This window comes from Carassius gibelio, chromosome B9 (assembly GCF_023724105.1).
Source record: "Carassius gibelio isolate Cgi1373 ecotype wild population from Czech Republic chromosome B9, carGib1.2-hapl.c, whole genome shotgun sequence".
NCBI classification, from domain to species: Eukaryota; Metazoa; Chordata; class Actinopteri; order Cypriniformes; family Cyprinidae; genus Carassius; species Carassius gibelio.
In genome coordinates, this window is record NC_068404.1 from 24,052,223 (window position 1) to 24,072,805 (window position 20,583).

At 37.9% G+C, this 20,583-nt stretch overlaps 1 protein-coding gene across 3 annotated transcripts in view; it reads right to left on the reverse strand.

Moving 5' to 3' along the window:
* The window catches only part of ttn.1 (titin, tandem duplicate 1), a 132,977-nt gene that overhangs the window by 104,764 nt on the left and 7,630 nt on the right, over positions 1–20,583 (reverse strand). For all 3 annotated transcript variants that reach the window (XM_052565195.1, XM_052565197.1, XM_052565196.1), the window contains exons 16-37: positions 20,369–20,577; positions 20,106–20,270; positions 19,824–19,992; positions 18,013–19,715; positions 17,631–17,912; positions 17,251–17,517; positions 16,867–17,139; positions 16,495–16,758; positions 16,125–16,385; positions 15,751–16,011; positions 15,402–15,665; positions 15,038–15,298; positions 14,684–14,944; positions 14,337–14,597; positions 14,121–14,262; positions 13,545–13,713; positions 13,218–13,446; positions 11,942–12,226; positions 11,719–11,844; positions 11,408–11,596; positions 9,108–9,152; positions 4,504–4,782 (exon numbers count right to left, since the gene is read on the reverse strand). In XM_052565195.1, coding sequence (XP_052421155.1) covers positions 4,504–4,782; positions 9,108–9,152; positions 11,408–11,596; positions 11,719–11,844; positions 11,942–12,226; positions 13,218–13,446; positions 13,545–13,713; positions 14,121–14,262; positions 14,337–14,597; positions 14,684–14,944; positions 15,038–15,298; positions 15,402–15,665; positions 15,751–16,011; positions 16,125–16,385; positions 16,495–16,758; positions 16,867–17,139; positions 17,251–17,517; positions 17,631–17,912; positions 18,013–19,715; positions 19,824–19,992; positions 20,106–20,270; positions 20,369–20,577 — 6,365 coding nt within the window. The remainder of the gene's footprint in view (positions 1–4,503; positions 4,783–9,107; positions 9,153–11,407; positions 11,597–11,718; positions 11,845–11,941; positions 12,227–13,217; positions 13,447–13,544; positions 13,714–14,120; positions 14,263–14,336; positions 14,598–14,683; positions 14,945–15,037; positions 15,299–15,401; positions 15,666–15,750; positions 16,012–16,124; positions 16,386–16,494; positions 16,759–16,866; positions 17,140–17,250; positions 17,518–17,630; positions 17,913–18,012; positions 19,716–19,823; positions 19,993–20,105; positions 20,271–20,368; positions 20,578–20,583) is intronic.

A 20,583-nucleotide genomic window follows, 5' to 3' on the forward strand; every position in this document is an offset into this window, starting at 1 on the left:
CTAAACTTAAACTAAGAAGCCCTAATATAATATTTTACTAATGGTATATAAAAGAAAACCACCATTCCAGGTGACATGCGGTCCAAAGATGCAAAACCAAACTATTCCTTTTATATCCATGGGAAAAATCCATGGGTATGGAACTTTGAAAATTGGGCAGGCAGGACGAGTATAAACAACAAACCTGTTACTGCCACTACTTGTGCATGACATATATCCGTCCCATATAAGTTTGAAACTTCACATGAGTATCTTCCTGTAGTCTCATTGTTGCACTCATGCAGACACTCCAGGATACAGGAATTTGATGTAACTTTGGTGTTGTATCGATATGAAGCATAAAGCTGTTTGCCATCCTTGTACCACGTGATAAACATTTTCGGAGCTCCGGTAAATGTGCATTCAAGTCTTAGTTTTTTGCTCATTGGAATAGATAGGTCTGTCAACTTCTTCACAAAGCGGGCAGGCTCTGAGGTAAAGAGGATTGAAATGCTTTAGTCCAGGAAAATATATATATATATATATATATGCCTAAATATTAGAGATGTGTCATTTCCAGGTCTGTATAAGTTGTAAGAGTCAAATTTATTTAAATATAATCCATGTAGAGCACAGTAAACAGAATCTGAATTAAAGAATTACAAATTTTTGCAAGAACATTGACATCCTTATCAGTATTGTTCTTGTAGGTATTCCATACAGTGGAAGTTTCTGCAAAAAAAAATTTCCATTCCACAGCCATTTCATTTTTACATAATTCTGTATTCCATGTAAGGGGTAAACACTGAGGACCAACAAGAGTTATTAGACTTGTTATTTTATTGCAGAATCCAAGAAACAAGAAATTTCATTATTCCAGTAAAAATGCCACAAATTGTATGCCATCCTTCACTCGTTCATCCTTTAAATAAAGACTCAAGATGGAATGAAATGTGTCCTTTTTGAAGAATTTTGCTGTTTCTTTTTTTCAGTTTCTTCCAAACATATGACTTCTCTTGACCATCTTCCATTTCCTCACCTTTTGAAAGAAATTGGGACGTGGCTCTTCAGAAAGACGTGGTTCTGATTCGAATAAGAAAATTTTAAGAAGATGCAGAGTTTGTTCAATGTTTCTTTACAATTTTCCAAGAGTGATGTTTTTTCATCCAATTTAACCAGCAACCATTGCCAAGAGATTCATTATTCTTTAACCAGTAAAAGAAAAAATCCATAGTTTCTGACATCCACAACAAGAAGAAGAAACAGAGCAAATACTTCCAGATGAAGAGAAAACTAACTTAAACCAAACAACCTTAGTTACAATTATATAACAAACACGGGATATGTCAAGGCACAGAATCACTTGACAACAGCAATCACGAATAAAAAAAATAATATATTTGATCTCCAAAATTACAGAGAATGCATTTCTGTCCAAGGTCCGCAAAAAAGTCCAATCTTAAAAGAGTGCAAAGATCCTGCATCCTTTTTCCAACTTTTATAAACAAGAGAAGTGGAACAACCAATTATTCCACCATGATTAAATTTCAACGCACAGTATCATCGTAAGGAATGTAAAGAGTGGATTCTATGACAAAGAACTGGTGTGTGGAAACCCAATGGCCTTTTTGGAAATTCAAAGCCAGAAGAACAATCAAGAAGTGAAGAGAATAATCCCGTACAATCCAGTAAAAAAAAAAAATGCAGTCAGTTTTTGATGCACTATGTTTTTCTGAACATAGAAAATATGTTTAAAGGGGTCATTTGACGTTGCTAAAAAGAACATTATGTTTTTTTTGTCTATTTGGTGTAGTGCAATGTGTTTATGCATTTTAAGGTTAAAAAAATAATATTTATTTTATATAAAATAAATATTTTCCACATTATCCAATTTTTCCTTTTTTATTCATGCCCCGCCTTTCTGAAATGAGTGAATTTTTACAGTGCATTGTGATTGGCTGAATACCTCAAAGTTGTGACAGAAATGTTACACCCCTACACATGACCAGACAAAACCATTAAAACCTATTACAAACGAGGCATTTGTTGCATCCAGTGGGGACATAATTACTGATTATAATGACTCGTACTGTGTTTTTACGCATTGCGTTGTGAATTCCACCGAGTAAACATAAAACGATGTCTGCATTTGTGATTGGAGAAACGACAAACAAACGCTACTCTACACTGCTTAAAACTCATGTTTGAATCATCAGTGTCAAATTCTTTAAATATAAAAAATTTACTTAGGCTGTGAGTCAGAAGCACCAGACTTTCCTTATAAAGTTTGAACTGCTTCGCTTTATAGAACAGCATGACGATATCTCTTTGGATTTGAGACTTTAGTCTTTACAGATATTCTTTTTGCACCATGAGCTTGTAACACTCCAAAGAGAAAGGAAAATTTTTAATCGCATCATATGACCCCTTCAATTTATATTATTTGGTGTGTTTGTGTTCTCAAGAATGAACTTGCAGGTTGTATGAGTGATCAGCATTTCCTGATACGAAATAAAGCTATGTAAAAAGTCAGATATTTTAGAAGTTTTACATAATTTTTACCATTAATTGTATTGCACTGGTGTTTTTTTTTATTTTTTATTAAAGTCTTTTAAAAATGTTGATATTGCAGGTCAACCTTGAAAGATTAGAATTGAATCATATAAGTCATGGCAACAGCAACTGCTTAATTTTGAAAGCGTTGTTAACAGTTTTAGCTAGCCATTGTAGCCCGCGCTGCCTGTTAGTAACACACCTGTTAGTGCTGGGAACCTGCAGGGAATTATTCTTTTCTTGTCTTTCTCAAGCATACTAACCTCTTATCATAGCAATTGATTTTGAGGTGATTTTTCCAACTTCGTTTGATAGGCAACATTGGTACTCCCCAACATCTGAACTTTCAAATGCATGTGTATCCAAATATTCAATTAAATCTTCAAAAATGTTTTTGTCAGAATTGGCATGTCTCTTATTCTTCAACAAGTTTATTTCAAACGGGGCAGTACCAATGAGCTCAGTCCCAAAAAAAGCACCGGTCACCTTCTCTACATCCAGCATTGGTAATTCTGAGAATAAAAATTAAATGGATTTCAGTATAACCATAGTCGTGAATTCAGTAGTATTGATCTTTTTGATAACAATAACTCTAACAAACTTTCATAGCTGACCTAGAAATTGTACACTAGATCAGCTTAATTTCCACTGTCTAAACAATTGTTTGTTTGTTTTTGGAGGGGGGGCATCCCTCACTATGCCTTTTTTATATAGTGCAGTTGTACAGATATGCCTGCTTTAACCATTTAACCAAAGACCTTGACAAGTCATAGACAAACCTTCACAATTCACAACATACACTTGAACACATCATAAATCAGCTAACACAGAACATTTATCACTTGGGGCATGTACTCTAAAAAGGACTTACCATATTCTGTCACCAAAGAAAATTGTTTTTGTCCTGACCTTACACTATCTTCTAGATCAGTCTTGCCATTTTGGAAAGCCAACTATGTTGTGAATCTTTCTTCCATCCTTAACATAGCGTTGGTTTCAGAAATGTGACTTTTTCTGCTCAACCTTCTTATTTATGACCACCCACAGAGAGAAGTTACGCCAATCAATACAAAAACACATGAACAGTATTACCAAGAAAAAACAACATCAACCACTGGATTTGATCTATACCCAGATCCCAGAACACATTTTTATAGATTTCAAGTTTTCACAGACCCAACTACATCTAAAAATCATTGACAGGATATGTATACACACATACAATCCATTTCAATATGTAGCTCCAGCATAGAGAGCACAGCTATACAGAGTTGAATTGGATATGGTCTGTGCTTCTGGGATTGTTAAAGATCAAAAATCAGTGACTTTATTTTTTTTCACCGATGGTCATAAAAGTGGATGAGCTGGAAAACGTCACATGACTGAAACAGATGAATTCTCAAAATTATTATAATCCAATATGCACTCAATAGAAAATCGAATATACATTTTTAAAATGGAATCACTCTGAGTTTGTCTATGTCAGCTATCTCTACCACAAAAAAAAAAACATTTTTGTAACCTGTATATAATATCTGTACAATATATCTGAACTGAATCAGAAGAGACTCAATAAATGAGCCTTTGTACTCATTTTGGTAAAATGAATATGGAAAAAATCTTAAAACTATCACATAAATCTCCAAGTCTCTGGTTCAGACATGGTAACAAAGACAGACGGATTAATTGTGTTAATTAAAAAAGAGAAAATAAAAAGAATTAACATTAAGAGGAAGAGCTTAGAAGATTTGACATTTCTGTCTTCAGCAATTTCATAATCACTACACACAATATAATATGCAACATATATTTATATAACATTACAAAACGTACACAACTCTGTCATACAGAAGAGTGCAGATTGGATGTAAAGGGTGAAAAAAATCACTGAAACCTTGAAAATCAGTAACTTTTGTTAAAGAGTTGGCAGCAGCTAAAGCAAAGCATTTAAATTCAAAACCAGCTACTCACCGGTGAAGTTCAGTTTAGCAGAACAGGTGTCACTACCGTGCTTGTTTGAGGCACAACAGCTGTATTCACCAGCGTCATCCTTTGTTGGGTTGAGAAGCTCTAGAGATGATGTACTTTGCCTGCTGATGATCCTGAACTTGTCACTCTGTTTAATCTCTGAGCCATACTTGAACCAATTGAAGGTCACATTGGGGGTCTCGTCAATTTCACATTCAAACTTCACTGGGCTGCCAATGTTGCTCTGCATGTCACAAATCTTCTTCTTGAAAACTGGAGGCACTGAAACATTCAAGGAGAAAAAAAAACATTATCACATTGGCAACATTATGACAATTGATTTGAGTTATATATCAGATGGAAAGGCAGGGTTTACTAATCCTGGGAGGACATGAAAACAGTGATGTGAGCATTAGCAAAGGGGTGATGAAGAGACACACATGACATGGTCATGTTTGAAGAACTCAGAAGAAGATGAAAAATGTGCATTATTTTGAAAGAGGGTGGAAAGATGTTTAGCACACAAAATGGTTTCTTGAAAATAATTCTTACAGAAATGGTGAACTAATGGGAAGATGATGTAGCAGCTGCCTACTAGTTAATTAGTGATGGTCTAAGTTGAATTGTTAAGAATGATCTATTTCTTGTAAGATGACAAAATCCACACAGTCCAACCTCTTGAGACAACAGTGAGCCTTGATGATGATGATATCTTGCCAGCTTCACTCACAGCCTCACAGGTATATTCACCTTCGTGTTTCATCTTGATAACTTTGTTGATTACTAGTGTGTAAGAGTCATGATCCCTTAAACATTTGAACTCTATGCCAGATTTGATCAATACTCCATTGAAAAGCCAGTTTACACTTTTTACACCTTTTACTCTCGCAGACAATGTAACCTTGGAATTCTCCTCTGCAGTAATGTCTTTTAATGGTATTTCAAAAAAGAGTTTTTCAGTCAAATGCTTAATCAAAGTGTCCTCCATTAAAACCTCCTCTCGTTTGTCTTCTTCAATAAGAACAGCCATAGGCTCTTCCACAGGGACTTGCCTGTGAGGGGCATCAACTGTATTATTTGAATCACACACAACTCTCTCATAATGTTCATCTGAAACAGTTTTAATTTCCCTGCATTCAGCCTCAGCGAAACTATAAATGTCCATTTTGGATTCAACGGTCTTCTGAGTCACATGGTGACTTGACTCCTGGATATCAGTTTCCTTTTGAGATATCGCAGACTGGTAAGAGACTTCAGCTTCTGTTTGCAGAGCAGCTGACTGTATTTTGGGTGTTGCAAACACTTCAACATTTTCTGTTAATACTGCTGAGGACAATGGAGATGGAGAAGCTTTGCTAACCTGCAATGTCTCAGGTCTATCAAGTTTTAAAATGTCTGACTCTTCAGAGGTCAAGACGGGGTTCTCCTGATTAAGCATAGAGTACAAAGCTGCCTGAAGCTCATTTTTAAGAGTTGCTGTCTGGGCATATTCACCTTCGAAAGCAATTGTAATTTCTATGGGTGGACCAGCTGTTGTTATAAGGTAAGTAAACATCATGTATTTCGGTTCCATATGCACCTTGATCTCCTTTACTTCTAAGACCTCTAACGTTTTCACTACATCTGCCAAAAGCAAAGACTGCTCACAAGACACAGCACATCGAAGTGTCATTTCCAACTGCTTTTTGATGTCCAAGCTGTGTGATTTTGGTACAGGAATTACAAAGGTAAGTTCCTTTGGAAGAGTTTTGCTTTCCTGCGATTCACTTACCAAAAGAAGTTCGAGTGGCTGAGTTGTAATGTTTATTTTAGTTGCTTCTGATCTAGTAAATCCCTGAGACATTTCACCTGTCAGAGTATGTTTTTCCTCCATGAGTACTGACTGCCTTACAGACTGACCTTCTCGAATCTGAACTGCAAAGTCTTGCTCTGCAGCCTCAAGAGAAACACAAGTCTGTATTGATACAGCTTTTTCTTCTACATGAAGAGACTGAACCGGTACTTTCGTTTCTACATCTGTCTCGCAAGTGAATTTTTCAACTGCTTTGAAACTGTCTGTGAGACCCTCTTCTATTGAATGAGATTCTGACACCGATGCTGCATGAATGTTATTCCACCAGTCCTCTTTCTGCACAATTGCACTATGTGGCTTGACTTCACTGACCAGAGGCTTTTCCTTCGAAAGCGGAACAGTCTGTGAGACTACCTGAAGAACATTCAAGGGTCTAGGTTCTGTTTTGTGGCCAACCTTAAGACCTTCTACCATCACATCAAGACTTTTGGCATAATCCGAAGTTAGTTCTACATGTTCTTCTTTAGTTGCTACCAAGTTACGTTTTTTTTCCTGTCTCTGGATGGCTTTCTGTTCATCTGGCTTTTCGAATGAAAGTAACCCTTCTTTACATAAAGTGGTTTTTGACTGCACTGAGTGAAGATGAATTCGGGCAGGAAGCTCTTCTCTAGGCTTTAGAACAACTGCGGTATCCTTGGATGCTAACCGTGTTGCCTGTTCATAAATAACTGTTTTCTGGTCATCAGAAGAAACTGTGTGCAAAAGAATTGGCATTTGTTTGACATCCGCCTGCTCGGAACATGGCTTCTCAGTAGTAAATCTGCCCTCAGACAGAAGAGTGTCTTGATCACTGATAAGCTGTAAATGAAGCACCTGATCCTCCTCTTTTTGGGAATGGACTGAAAAAGGATGCTCCAGGATAGGTATTCCAGTGGTTTTGTCAGCTTGAAGCTTGTTCTTTTCTTCAGTAATCAGGGCTGATTTTAATATTGGTTCTTTGGAGAGCTGAGCAGTTTCCTTGACTGGTCTATGCATTTCAAAGTTGTTTTCTTTTAAGAGAGTGTGCTTAGTCTCACTGATTGACGTAAGCATTGGTTTGGCTTGTTCTTTTTCTGCTGAACATTCAATGGACTCAACAGTTGCTAGCTCTGAAATATGGCCTTCTGTAAGTGCTACATTTTCTGATGATATTGCCGTATACAATAACTTAACCCCTTCTGCAACTCTGTAGCTTTTCTCTTCTTCGGGGCTTTTAATTTTTGGGCATTCTTCTTGTAAAATTGGTAACTTCATTTCAACTTGAGGACCACTAACAATAAACTTTGGCTCTGAAGTTGTTTGTATCTGTTCTGTTTCACTTTTTATCAAATCCTTAGCTTTCACTATGCTAAGAGGTGTAGAACTCTCTGAAATAGCAGACATAAAGTTTGAGGGCTCCTCAACACTCAACTCAAGCTCTTGTACTTCTGGACTAACAATTTGATCACAATGCTGCTCAGTAAAGCTTTGTGTTTCTTGAACAGCAGAGGTTATTGCAGCCATATGCAGCTGTTTCAGAGGAGTTGCCTCCACTGACTTTGGCTGGCCAGGGGCAACTTTTACTCCCTCCTGCACATCATGAGATTGAATCTCTGTAGCTTGGCGAGTTACCTGCTCCAAGTGCACAGTGGCTGCAGATATATCTAAAGCATGTAAGGTATCGATCTGCTCACTTGTAACAGTTTGCCTGTCTTCAGTACTAGAGGTGTAAACCACCTGGTGACCCTGCTGAAGGCTAGTCCTGACTTGTTCTGGGAGACTGACACTATACAGACGTGATTCAGTGGCTTCAGAAGATGTCTCCAAGAATACAATGAGTTCTGCACTGCAAGAGGTTTCTCCAAGAGGATTAGATGCTCTACAAGAGTAAAGACCACTGTCGCTTGCCTGAATGCCTAATATCTTTAAAAAGCCGGTCCCATCTGTGTTGTTCACAATGATGCAGTACTTACTAGGCTGTACATGACTGCTGCCCCTGTACCACTGAACATCAGGAAGTGGAACCCCTGCTACGGTGTATTCAAAGAGAGCATGGCTGCCAACTGCACACTTCACATGCTCAATTTCTTTTATGAAAAATGGAGGCTGCCCAAAAGTCTTTTCCTGCTCCTTTATGTCCTTCACCTTTACATGAAGATAAGATGTACATGTTGACTTGCCAAATCGGTTGCTCGCAGTGCAAGAATACTCTCCTTCCAAATCTTTGGTAATGTTTGTAATGATGAGACTATGTTCTTCCTTTTCTTGGAAAAATGCATAAAAAGATGAGGACTGTATCAATTGGCCATTGTGATACCACTGAATAGTTGGCCTAGGAAATCCAGAAACTATCACAGTAAACTTAGCTGTGTTTCCAACAGCAGCAACTGCCGATGAGAATTTAGTTACAAAAACTGGCTTTTCTGGCTTTTTCTCTATTGGTTCTGAAAATAATTTACACTCTGGCTGGAGTTCAAATGTTTTGCTTTTTTGTTTTAGATGAAGACTTGTTGCGCAAGAATCCTCCTCGGTTGATATAGTCGAGGTAGAAAACACTAAATAAAAAAATGATGCAATGGTTCAATACAATTAATACATAATGTTATAACAACTGATAGATAATGCATAATATATATATATCATAATATATATAATACATAAGTATTATACATAAACATTCTGTTAGTTACTGAAAAACCTGTAGATTCATAATAATGTAAAAAAAAAAAAATATAGAAAGTCCTCTAAAAGAACTAAACAATAGATAAGTCATCATAATTCATATTTATTCATTTACCTTTGGCTTCCTCCTCATAACTGGCCTCCTCAGCCACTTTAGACACTGTAAAAACAAAAAAAACTAATATTAAATATGTGACAGTGAGGTTTCTGTGCAGTATTTTAGTATCTGTGCATTCTTGTTATTGTAAACCCATTTTCTCCATCAAACATAATGAAAATGGACCACATCTCCCTTGTAGAACACCCATGATAGGTGTCCAATGCAGTCACTGTCAGACTCCTACAGAGACAACATTTGCATGTTGTGATTTTTTTTTCCTTTTTTGAGAGATGTCACATTCTTTTTTTTCCTCTTTCTACTTAAAAGAGTGGATATATGAGTAAAATAAAATTAATGTGCGCCCAGGCCTATCATAAAGGGTGGTAAAGACCAAAGCATGCAAATGCAAACCTGTCTTCACTCTGAGATGAGTGCTGCATGTTTTGTCTTCTGCAGCATTGATAACTTTGCAAGAATGTGTGCCCCCTTGCTCAGAACCAATATTCTTTACATTTAAGCAGCACAAGGGCCCGTCTTGTTTCAAGGAGTAAGACCTTGGCTCTTCAACATTCAACTGGTTGTGTAGCCATAGAACGAATGGAGAGGGGCTTCCTTTGATTACATAATAAAGAGAAACACTCTCTCTTTGTTTGGCAAGGAGTTCTGGGGACAGTTTCCCAAGGAACTCTGGCTGAATTGCATCATAAATGTCACGCTCCAACAAAGGGATAACATCAGGATTGTAATGTCGGTTTATCTGCCACTTGGTTGTCAGGGCTCCAACATTCTGTAAGGACTCCTGCTTTTCTTGGTCAGTGGTCTTTTTACTTGACTCATTTTCAGTTTTAGAAGATTTACTGATAGAATCGGAGGGTACGAGGGTTTCTTTGGGGTTCGCTTCTTTAGCTGAGTGAGAATAAAGTTAGGGAAATTTATTAGGGATTATTCAGTAATTCAAAAGATATTTTAGCATTGATAAGAACAAAAGGGTTAGTAAGATGGAGGATGATGTTAGGCCAAGCGTGTGAAGGATTAAACTATTTAAAAGTATTAAAATTGATTATATGGGATATTACATTGTAAATTTAATTAAACATTTAAGTTGGTTATAATCGCATGAAACATATTTTAGAATAACAAAACACCAGCAGGAAGCAGATGGGATGAAATGAGCATCAAGGACAAAAACAAAATCTATAACCACCTTCCACTGTGAGCTGAGCAGATGTTCGATTTTCACCTTTCCTATTTTTAACAGTACAGCAGTAACTTCCCTGGTCCCCAAGATGGACATTGAGTATGAGGAGAGAAATGAGCCCGCCTTGATGTACACACTGCACCCTTTCAGTATTTGTTATTGTCCTTCCATTATGATCCCATATAATTTCAGTAAATGGTTGTCCAGTGAAGGAACAGTTGAACTGAGCCACATCACCCAGGCTGACAATAACATCGTTCATTTTCAGGGTCAGAGTGGGGCTTGTAGGATATTCTTCCACAGAGGTAACTTGTTGGACCTCAAAGCTTTTAACAGATGTTGTGGACATCATCACTGTAGAGACACTTTCAAAAGTTTGCATAGTGGAAGAATAAGCCTCACTCATGGTCTGGGAAGTGACCATCTCCGAATGAGTCAGTCCAGTGCTCGAAACACTTTGCCTACCTACTGTTCTCACACTGAGATCTGAGCGATAAAAAAAATAACATTAGACATTTATAAATGTCAAATTGCCATTTAATAAAAAAAAAATAGATAATTAATGTAGGGGAAAGGTAGTGAAAGATGGCAGAATTTCATAGATGAGTTTTCAAAATTCATTAGGATGATGAAAAGCAAAATGCGCCTTTATATGGATGTTCTGCGAGAAAAAAAAATGTCACTGAAAAATATAGCTTGGTTATTACTGGTCTTTGGTTAGTTCTCTCAATAATGAAAGATAGGTGAGGCAGTTTGTGTCTTTTAACACTTCTTCTACATTGTGCTTGAATGATCTATAAATATTGATGAAAAACAATGCCTTTGACATGCACAGTGAATCATGGGGTCCTGGCAATGGTAAGATCATAGATGGTAGTGGAACTAAACACCTGTCTCATGAAATCCATAATGATAATGAAATCCCTATGAGAAGCAGTTTGTCCAAAGTGTTTTTCAAGTTAATGACCTGATCATGCATGACATCTAAAACCCGCATTAAGCAATGGAACATGCTAAAAAAAAAGAAAGAAAGAAAAAAAAAAAGAAAGAAATATGGTTGTTCAACAAGAAAAAATGGCATTGTCTGGAGAGAAGGAACCTAAAAGTTTGCACATACCATTGACGTTCAAAACAGCAGAGCAAGAGACCATTCCTCCAGAATTGCGTGCAACACATTTGTATTCTCCTGCATCTGCAAGAAATGCTCTGGACATCTCAAGTTGGCAGCTATCATCAAACTGAGAGATTCTGAAGTTGTCAGACTGCACAATTTCCTTATCTCTGAAGTACCAGGAAATCTTCAGATCTGCATAAATCAAACAAAAGCTTGTTAACTTCACACAAAAAAAACATGTACATGCTTATACATTTTTTTTTTATATATATTCTATTTTCCACAATTGTTTAATTCAAAGGGTTGAGCCTTACCGTCTCCAGAGACACGGCACTGGAATCTGGCTGATTCTCCCTCTTCAGCAGAGGTATCTTGCAATGAGGTAATAATTTCTGGTGGAGCCACTGGAGCCACCGTGTCTGGAGAAACCACTTCTGAAACTGTTCGCAAAAATCATTTTTGTGTTAAACTGTTGGTAATAAGAAAGAATTTAAAACTAGTACCTAATACCGGTTTGAAACAAAATAAGGATCTCACCTTCCACATTAAGTGAAGCAGAGCTTGTGGCTACTCCAAAGTCATTCTTAGCTTCACAGTTGTACTGAGCTGCATCCTCTGGGAAGACCTCAATGAGCAACAATATGTGCTCATTTCCCTCCCTCTGAAACTTACACTTGAACCCAGAAGACAGGGCCTGAGAGTTCTTATACCAGGACACCTGAGGCTGAGGAATGCCTGTCACTTCCACAGAGAAACGTGCAGGTTTGCCAGCCTCGACAGACAAGGGCTCCATGTCCCTGATGATCTGAGGAGGCTCGGGGACTGAATTAAATTAAGACACATATTAGACCAAGTCAATTAACTTCACAGCTGAAATGATATAGGCTATAAATAAAGCTCCACTATGATTCAGTGATACAATGCAGTTGGAATATACTGATATGTCATTGACAAAAGGAGTTAAAGAGATATATTAAGATTAAGTATTGTATGTACACACTACCAATCATTTGTTTTGAGGTCAGGGTGCATTCAGTTGATCAAGTGACAGAAAATCATAATTTTTTTTATAGAGAGATGATGTTCTTTACAACTTCTTATTTAATAAAGCATCTTGAACATGTGTATAATGGTTTCCACAAAAGTATTATGCAGCATAGCTGGTTTCAACTGTGATAATGTTACTTGAGCACTAAATCAGCATATTGGAATCATTTCTAAAGGAACATGCGGCACTGAAGACTGGCTGAAAATATCTTTGCTATCCAAATGAATAAAATACATTTTAAAACATGTTAAAATAGAAAACAGTTTGAATTTAATTTCATAATATTGTTGTTCACTGTATTTCTGATTAAATAAATGCACACAAAAAAACAACAACATTTGAAGAATGTTACCAACCTCAAACTTTTGAACAGCAGAGTATATAATAAATAAACTGAACATATATTTTAGTGCTGTCAAATGATTAATTGCATCCAAAATAAAAGCTTTTGTTTACATAATATATGTGACTATGCTGTGTATATTTATCATGTATATATAAATAGAAACGTGCATGTATATATTTAAGAAAAATATATTGTTTATATATTAAGTATATTATATATAATATAAAACATAAGAATGTAAATATAGAAATTTACATGTAAATATTTTAAAAATATATACTGTCTGTGTGTGTATTTATATATACATAATTACTATACAAAGTACAAAAACATAAATTATATAAACAAAAACATTTATTTTGGATGTGTTTGACAGCACTTGTTTAATACATTTATAGATATCCGAAATGTACACTCACTCTGGACATGCAGATTGACTGTGCTCCTGTTCTTTCCTGCAATGAAAGTGTACTCTCCAGCATCACTTCTGTAAGTTTCAGTGATTGTCAAGCGATGTGTCTTCCTAACTGTCACATAGCTGAAGCGCTCATCAAAAGATGGAATTTCAACACCATTTTTCAACCAGCGGCCTTCAATGTCATCCTCATTCACTTCAAATTCAAATGTAGCCCTCTGTTTCTCAACCACCTGGAAAGCATGAAAAAAAAGAGATTTAAAAAAGTGCTCTCGCCATGGAACATAGATAAGATTTAACAACTGACTGTAATAAGACAAAGGATAGTTACAGTGATGTCCTTCTCAGCAGGCTCAGAGATGCGGACATCCTTGCCCTCCACTATGAGGTTTGCCTTGGAAACGCTTGCACCAGCAACCACAGAGTATTCTCCAGCATCAGACATACGCACCGTCTGGATCATCAAACGCTGCAGGAATTTCTCAGTGGTGGCTCTGAATCTATAATAATAGGGAAGTTATAGACAGAGTTGAAATCTTAAGACTGCAAAACAAAAAACACTAAATCAGTCAAAATAAAATTACTGTAGTAGAACTATAGATATATCCTTAAGACAAAATTAATTATACTTAAGAACCAAAAGTGCATAATATACTGTACTAAGGCCAGATTTACAATACAGGGGAAAATTGGCATGAGACTGCAAATTCATTACCGTTCTGCAGCCGATCTACTGACAATGTGTAAAAAAATGCCTAAATCAAAATTTTGTGATATTTATTCTTTAAACAGGGTAAAAAATGATATATACCAATATAATGTAAATACTGATATTGATTAAGAGATGTTTTTTTTATATATATATAATTTATCTGCAGTGTAAATGACATTAAATGTGAAGATATACCTCTCAGACATCTCAAGTTCCTGCCCATCCTTCATCCACATTACAGGGACGTTGGGTTCAGAGAGCTCACATTCAAATATAGCCTTCTTCTTCTCAGTTACCTTGATGTCTTTAATGTGCTTGGTGAATTCAATCACGCGAGCTGGAAAACATATTTTTGTTAGCCAATCTGTTGAGTTCCATAAAGGCAGCTGTAAATATAACAACATAACTAACCATCAACAAAGAGTTTTGCAGATGTTTCAGCCGATCCGGCCAAAAACGTGTAGTCTCCCCCATCCCCAAAGTGAACGTTTCGAATAGTGAGGGAGTGATTGAACTGTTTGCAGCGAGTTTGGCATCTATCACTGGATCGGATTTCTACTCCATTCTTCAGCCATTTGTAGCTGATGCCTTCAAAGTTGACGGTCACCTCAAATGTGACGGTGTCTTTTTCTTTAGCATTGAGGTCTTGAAGCATGGATGTGATGAGAATTGCTGAAAGATTTTAAAGTGCATTTGTGAATATGTTGTATATAGTAATTTTACATTTATTTCAAGTTTACAGACAACGTATTACTCACGTTTTACAGTCAGGTTACCAGACACTTTGTCGTTTCCACACACAAATGTGTATTCTGAAGCATCCTCCTGACTGGCGTTCATGACTTTCAGCTGATGAAGTTTGCCTTGCACCACAATGCCAAACTTCTCACTCATCTCAATCTCTACTCCATTTTTCAGCCAGATCGATGGAACATTGAAATGAGAAACTTCACATTCAAACGTTGCCACATGGGTTTCTGGGACCTCAATGTTCTTCAAAGGTTTGGTGACTCTCAAATCTGAATATAGAAAAGACAGACAAAACATAATCAGAATGCCAAATTTCCCTTTTAAGGTGAACACTATTTTAAAACAAATCTCAAAACACTTACATTCAACTTGAAGATGTGCACTGCATTGCAGATGCCCGACCACAGCAATGTATTCACCTGCCATGTGACCTTCGACACTCTGAATGATAAGTTTGTGGGCTTTCCTCTCAGACAGTATTTTAATATTTGAACTTGGTGCAAGCTCCTGATTATTGAACATCCACTTAACCGGAATGTCATCATGGGACAAACTCAGCTCAAATGAAGCAGTGGCATCCAGCAGTGACGTCACATCCTTTGGTTTTTTCACAATTTTGATAGCTAAAAAGAGATGGGTATTGGGTAAAGGGTATTGAAATACATCTAACAACAGCAGACAGGAATTTAAATGATTAGTACATGAAAGGTGTTTAAAAAAACATACTTTCAACATTAAGTCTGGCGTTAGCAGAGAGTTTTCCCAGTTTGAACCCATAGACTGATTCATCTTGGGTGTTACAGTTCTTGATCTTCAGGGTGTGGACCATGCCTTCGACAATTATCTCAAATTTATCACTTGGAAGAATCTCAACCCCATTCTTGATCCACTGGGATCCTTTCACATCTAAATGGGTGAGTTCAATACTGAACACTGCCTCATGGGTTTCAGTAACAGTTTGGTTCTTCATTGTCCTCCTGATTTTAACAGCTTTAATTAAAAAAGAAAAGAAAGTAAATTTCATATAAATAACTTCTAACAGATTAAATAATCTATTCTGTGACAGGCGGTTTACCTTCAACCTTCAAGTTGCCAGATGTCTTTGAGTTTGCCACCTGGTAGGTGTACTCTCCAACATCCTGTGGCCTGGTGATGACGATGATAAGCCGTCTGACAGCACCATTATTTTCACACACGATATTATCGCTGAAGTCAATAGGGTGACCATCTTTAAGCCATTTGCCTTCTGTAGTAGGATTAGCAACTTCACACTCCAGTTCAGCAGTCTGGGATTCTGCTACAGTCACATCATGGAGTGGCCTGTTTATAGCACCACCTAGTGGAAAGATAAAAATAAATAAAACATTGCAACAAGACGTGACATGAGTCCCATATTGAGGTGGCAAAAAGGCATGCACTTTTAAAAAAGCAATTTGAATATCTACATACCCGATACAATAAGTCTTGCTCTAGATTCCTTCTCCCCAGCCATAAACATGTACTCTCCTTCCTCATCCTTCATGGCATTCAAAACAGTGAGGCTATAGTGTGTACCTTTGCTCTCAATCTTGTACTTTGGACCTGCCTTTAAAGGTTGACCCTTGAAAGTCCAGAGAGCATCAATGCCAGGATGAGATACCTCCACTTCAAATGTGACATTCTGGGTCTCAGTGCAAACGCAGTCTTCCATGTGCTTAACAATAGATACAGCTATAAAACACAATGAACAATGACATAATTAGCAATTATTTTAAAAGAATTAAAACAATTAAATCAAGAAAAGGAATATATTATAAAATAAATTTTGAGTGACACTCACGCTGGACAGAAAGTTTACAGGTTGAGTCTACTTTGCCAGCAATCAGTTTATACTGTCCTTCATCTGATGCATAGGTCCTGTTAATAGCCAGTCTCTGTTTAGATCCTTTGACAACCATCTGGACTCTATCACTTGCTGTCAACAGCTTGTTGTTGTGGAACCATTTCACTGAAGTTATATCAGTAGCAGAGATTTTAGCCTCAAGAACAGCTTTAGTGCCTTCCACTGTGGAAACATCCTTCAGAGGCGTCATGAAGCCAATAGCTGTGCAAGAAACAAAATGATTAATAAAAGACTCATTATCTTCAGAAATATGGAAGTCAATGTTTGATAACCCTTTGAAAATTCATTTAGAATGAAAAGGTGGCTTACTTTGAACTGTTAGCTTTCCATTTGTAGAAATGTCCTGAGCAGGAACAACAAATGAGTACATTCCTGCATCATCCTTACTGGCGTCCTCAATGAGAAGCTTGTGGGTGACTTTGTCAATGACCAAGTGAATCTTATCAGAAGCAGAAATAGCTTGGCCATTCTTCATCCATGAGCCCTCGACATTTTCCTGAGAGAATCGCACCTCAAGTTGGGCAATATCACCCTCACAGATTGTCAGGTCAGAAAGACCTTGCATCAGAGTCACAGGACGCACTAAAGTGAACCAAAAAATATTCAAATAAGATTTATATGACAGCCGAAGAAAGTTTTGCTAGAAAATGTGGTAGCCTAAAAATACTTTAATCTTGGCTGCCTCGTACTCACATTTCATCTTAAGGGAGGCACTTGTCTTAAGATCTCCCACTTTGAAAGTGTATTTTCCCTGGTCCTCCTTCTTAACATCTTTCACAGAAAGACAATGACGACCACGACGTGCAGACACTACATATTTGAGGCTAGGAGTGATTTCTTTGTTCTCAAAATACCAGGTGCCCTCAGCATCCTCTCGGGACAAAACACACTCAAACTCTCCAGAGTATGTCTCAGGTACTTCTGTATTCTCAAGATTCTTTACAATTTCAAGTGGTGCACCTGTGTAAGACATAATTATTATTTATTTATTTGACCAAATAATCAACTGCAAAAAAACTGTTAAACTGTTCAAAAAATGTATGTATGAGAAGATTATACTGTGTTGTACTGACCTTCAACATAAAGTGAGGCACTGGTTCTTATCTGGTCATCGTCAATAACCACACAACTGTACTCTGCTTCGTCATTCATAGAAATGATCAGCACTGACAAGAAGTGCACCTTTCTGTCAGAGTGCATTCTGTATTTGTCACCTGAGAAAATTTCTGCATTGTTCTTCATCCATTTGACCTTCACAAATGGCTCATTCGTCTCACATTCAAAGGTCACCATGGTGTCCTTCTCTTTAGCATTCTGATCTTCAAGAAGTTGTGTAAATGAAACAACTTGTTTGCCTAAAAGCAAAGCCAAAAAAAAACAATGACTGCATTCTTACTTTTACCATTTATGGGATTGATAACATGCAAAAAGCAACAAGCTGGTAAAATGTTTTACCTTGTACTAGTAGGAAAGCATGGCTTGAGGTCTCTCCAGCAATGTTCATGGCTTTGATCATTATACTAGCTGAGTCCTCAGCTAAGACATTTACGATTACTAATTCACAGACATGGTCCTCTGGCCAATACCAGTAAACCCGGTCTGACTTCTCCAATAAGACACCATTCTTGAACCACTGACATTCTGGATCTGGTTTACCAGTGACTCTACAGCGGAAGTGTACTTCATCTCCCAGGCTAACTGTCTGGCTCTGGATCCGTTCTATGATCTTAGGAGCCTCCATACTTGGAGAGAGCACAATTTTATCTGGTCTGACTTTGGGAATGGTGAGTTTACCCTCCTCTTCCTTCTTCTTCTCAGCATCAGGCCCTAGTTCTTTTGCGTGATGAAGAAGTTCTTCTTTCCTCTTCTTCAGCATATCTTCATAGGACTCATTCTTCTTGCGGGACTTCAGTTCTACGGCAGTAATTGCTTCATAGTAGCCCTCCTGTGTCCTACGCTTAAATTTGCTTCTAAGCTCCTCTGTTTCTTCTGTTAATTTCTCATGGATTACTCTCTCAGCTTTCCTTAGCTTAACCACCTCCTTGGGTTCTTTAGAGGTCTCAGATGTTTTTTCAGCTTTGACAACCTCAAACGAGACTCTGCCATGCTCTTGTGTTGGTGCAGGAGCAGGAGCCTTAAGCTCAGGTGCACGACGCAAGATTGACCTGAAGTCCTCCTTCTGCTGAATCTCAAAATTTACAAGATGCTCAGTAATACCTTCAGGGTTTTCAGCCAAAACTTTGACATTCCCTGAATCATAGGGCTTGACATCTACAATTTCCAAGTAGTGAATACCATCAAAGTGAAGTCTGAATCTTTTACTCTTGCGGATGAGCAGTCCATTGAGGTACCAGTTAACCTTTGGGGTTGGGTAGCCGGTAACCCTACAGCGGAATTTAGCTGTTTCTCCCTCCGTAACTCTGACTGGCTCTGGAAGTAACACAATCTCGGGTTTAGTCTTTTCAAGATTATCATCTCCAGTAACTCCAGAAGGGCCACCCTCATGTGCAATACGCTCTATTTCATCTATTCTTTGTCCTCGCCTTCCCTCTGGCAACTGAGTTTCTTCAACAAGGCTCTTCTCATCTTTAACAATTAGTGTAGAAGAGGTCTGGTCAACTCCAAACTTGTTGGTGGCTCTGCAAGTAATGACACCGCTATCTCTGGAATAAGCAGCTTCGTAATCAAGACTGCAATAGCCAAACTCATTGACCATGCGTAGTCTGTTAGCAGCTGCTAATGGCTTGCCATCATGCAGCCACTCAACAATCATGGTCGGGTCACCAATAGGGGTCAGTCTGCATTCAAAGTGTGCAGGTCCAAATCGCTTCAGCCTGACTGAGGTAAGCTTCTTTTTGAAGTGGGGCTTCTGTTGCTTCTCCTTATCATAGAGGTCACCATCTTCCCACTGTTCCTGACCATAGCGAAGATGCAGTGGCTCTAACTCTGGGGCAGCAATTTCTTTGGCCTTGTAAGTTCCCTTGGGAATGACAAGCCTTTTCTCAGGCTGAGGCATTACTGCATCCACCTCAATGTTAACTTTGCAGCGTGTGGTATCTCTGCCAGCTTTGTTGATAGCAGTAGCAGTGTACCATGCGCTATCAGATCCTGTACTTGATGGAATCTTGAAATGAGCTTCGCCTTTACCACCCTCAATCCTAATAAACATGTAAATTCAGTTAACTTTAATAAAGAAATGTATTTTTACAGCATGCACATCATCACAGAGAGTGTACACCTGTATATTTTCGGTATTGAAAACTTACCTAATATGTGGGTGTTTATGTGGGGAGATAATATCACTGTTCTTCAGCCAAACAATGTCAGGAAGGGGGTTGCCAATAGCTTTAACAGCTAGCTCAACCAAAGTACCCTCTTTAACACTGATGTTTCTTAGCTTTTCCACAAATTGTGGTCTCACCAAGTTTTCCTTTGCTAAACATGACAAAAATAAATAAAAAGTGATTGTTATTGAATGCAGTTGGGCTAAAGTGACCGTTTAAAAAAAAATATATTTAAACAAAACTGTAGTGTATGTAGCATCATACCTTCGACAGTGAGAGTCACAGATATGGTTGTCTTTCCAGCTCTGTTCTGAGCAACAACTGTCCACTCTCCAGAGTCCTGAGGCATGGCAGGAACCACAATCATTGACTGAGTTCCATCCTCCTTCACCACAATCTTGTGGGTGTAGTCATTGACCACTTGTTGTCCTGTGATGAAAAATTAAAGTTGTCATGCTGGGGCAAAAAACGAATGTCCATTTGTATTAAAACCTCCTACACAACTTGGATATGCAGTTATCACTAACCGTTGTGGAACCAGTAAGTTTCAGGCATGGGTCTCCCAACTACTTTAAGATCAAATCTTGCAGTCTGTCCCTCAGAGCACTTGAAGGATGTTGGCTTCTGTACAAACACAGGCTTGTAGAGTCTTTCTAGCTGGGCCTCGTCTGTCTCATCAAGTCTACGAGCAGGTGATCGACCAGGAGAACGACTTGTGGAGCGTGGTGATGTGGACCTGAAA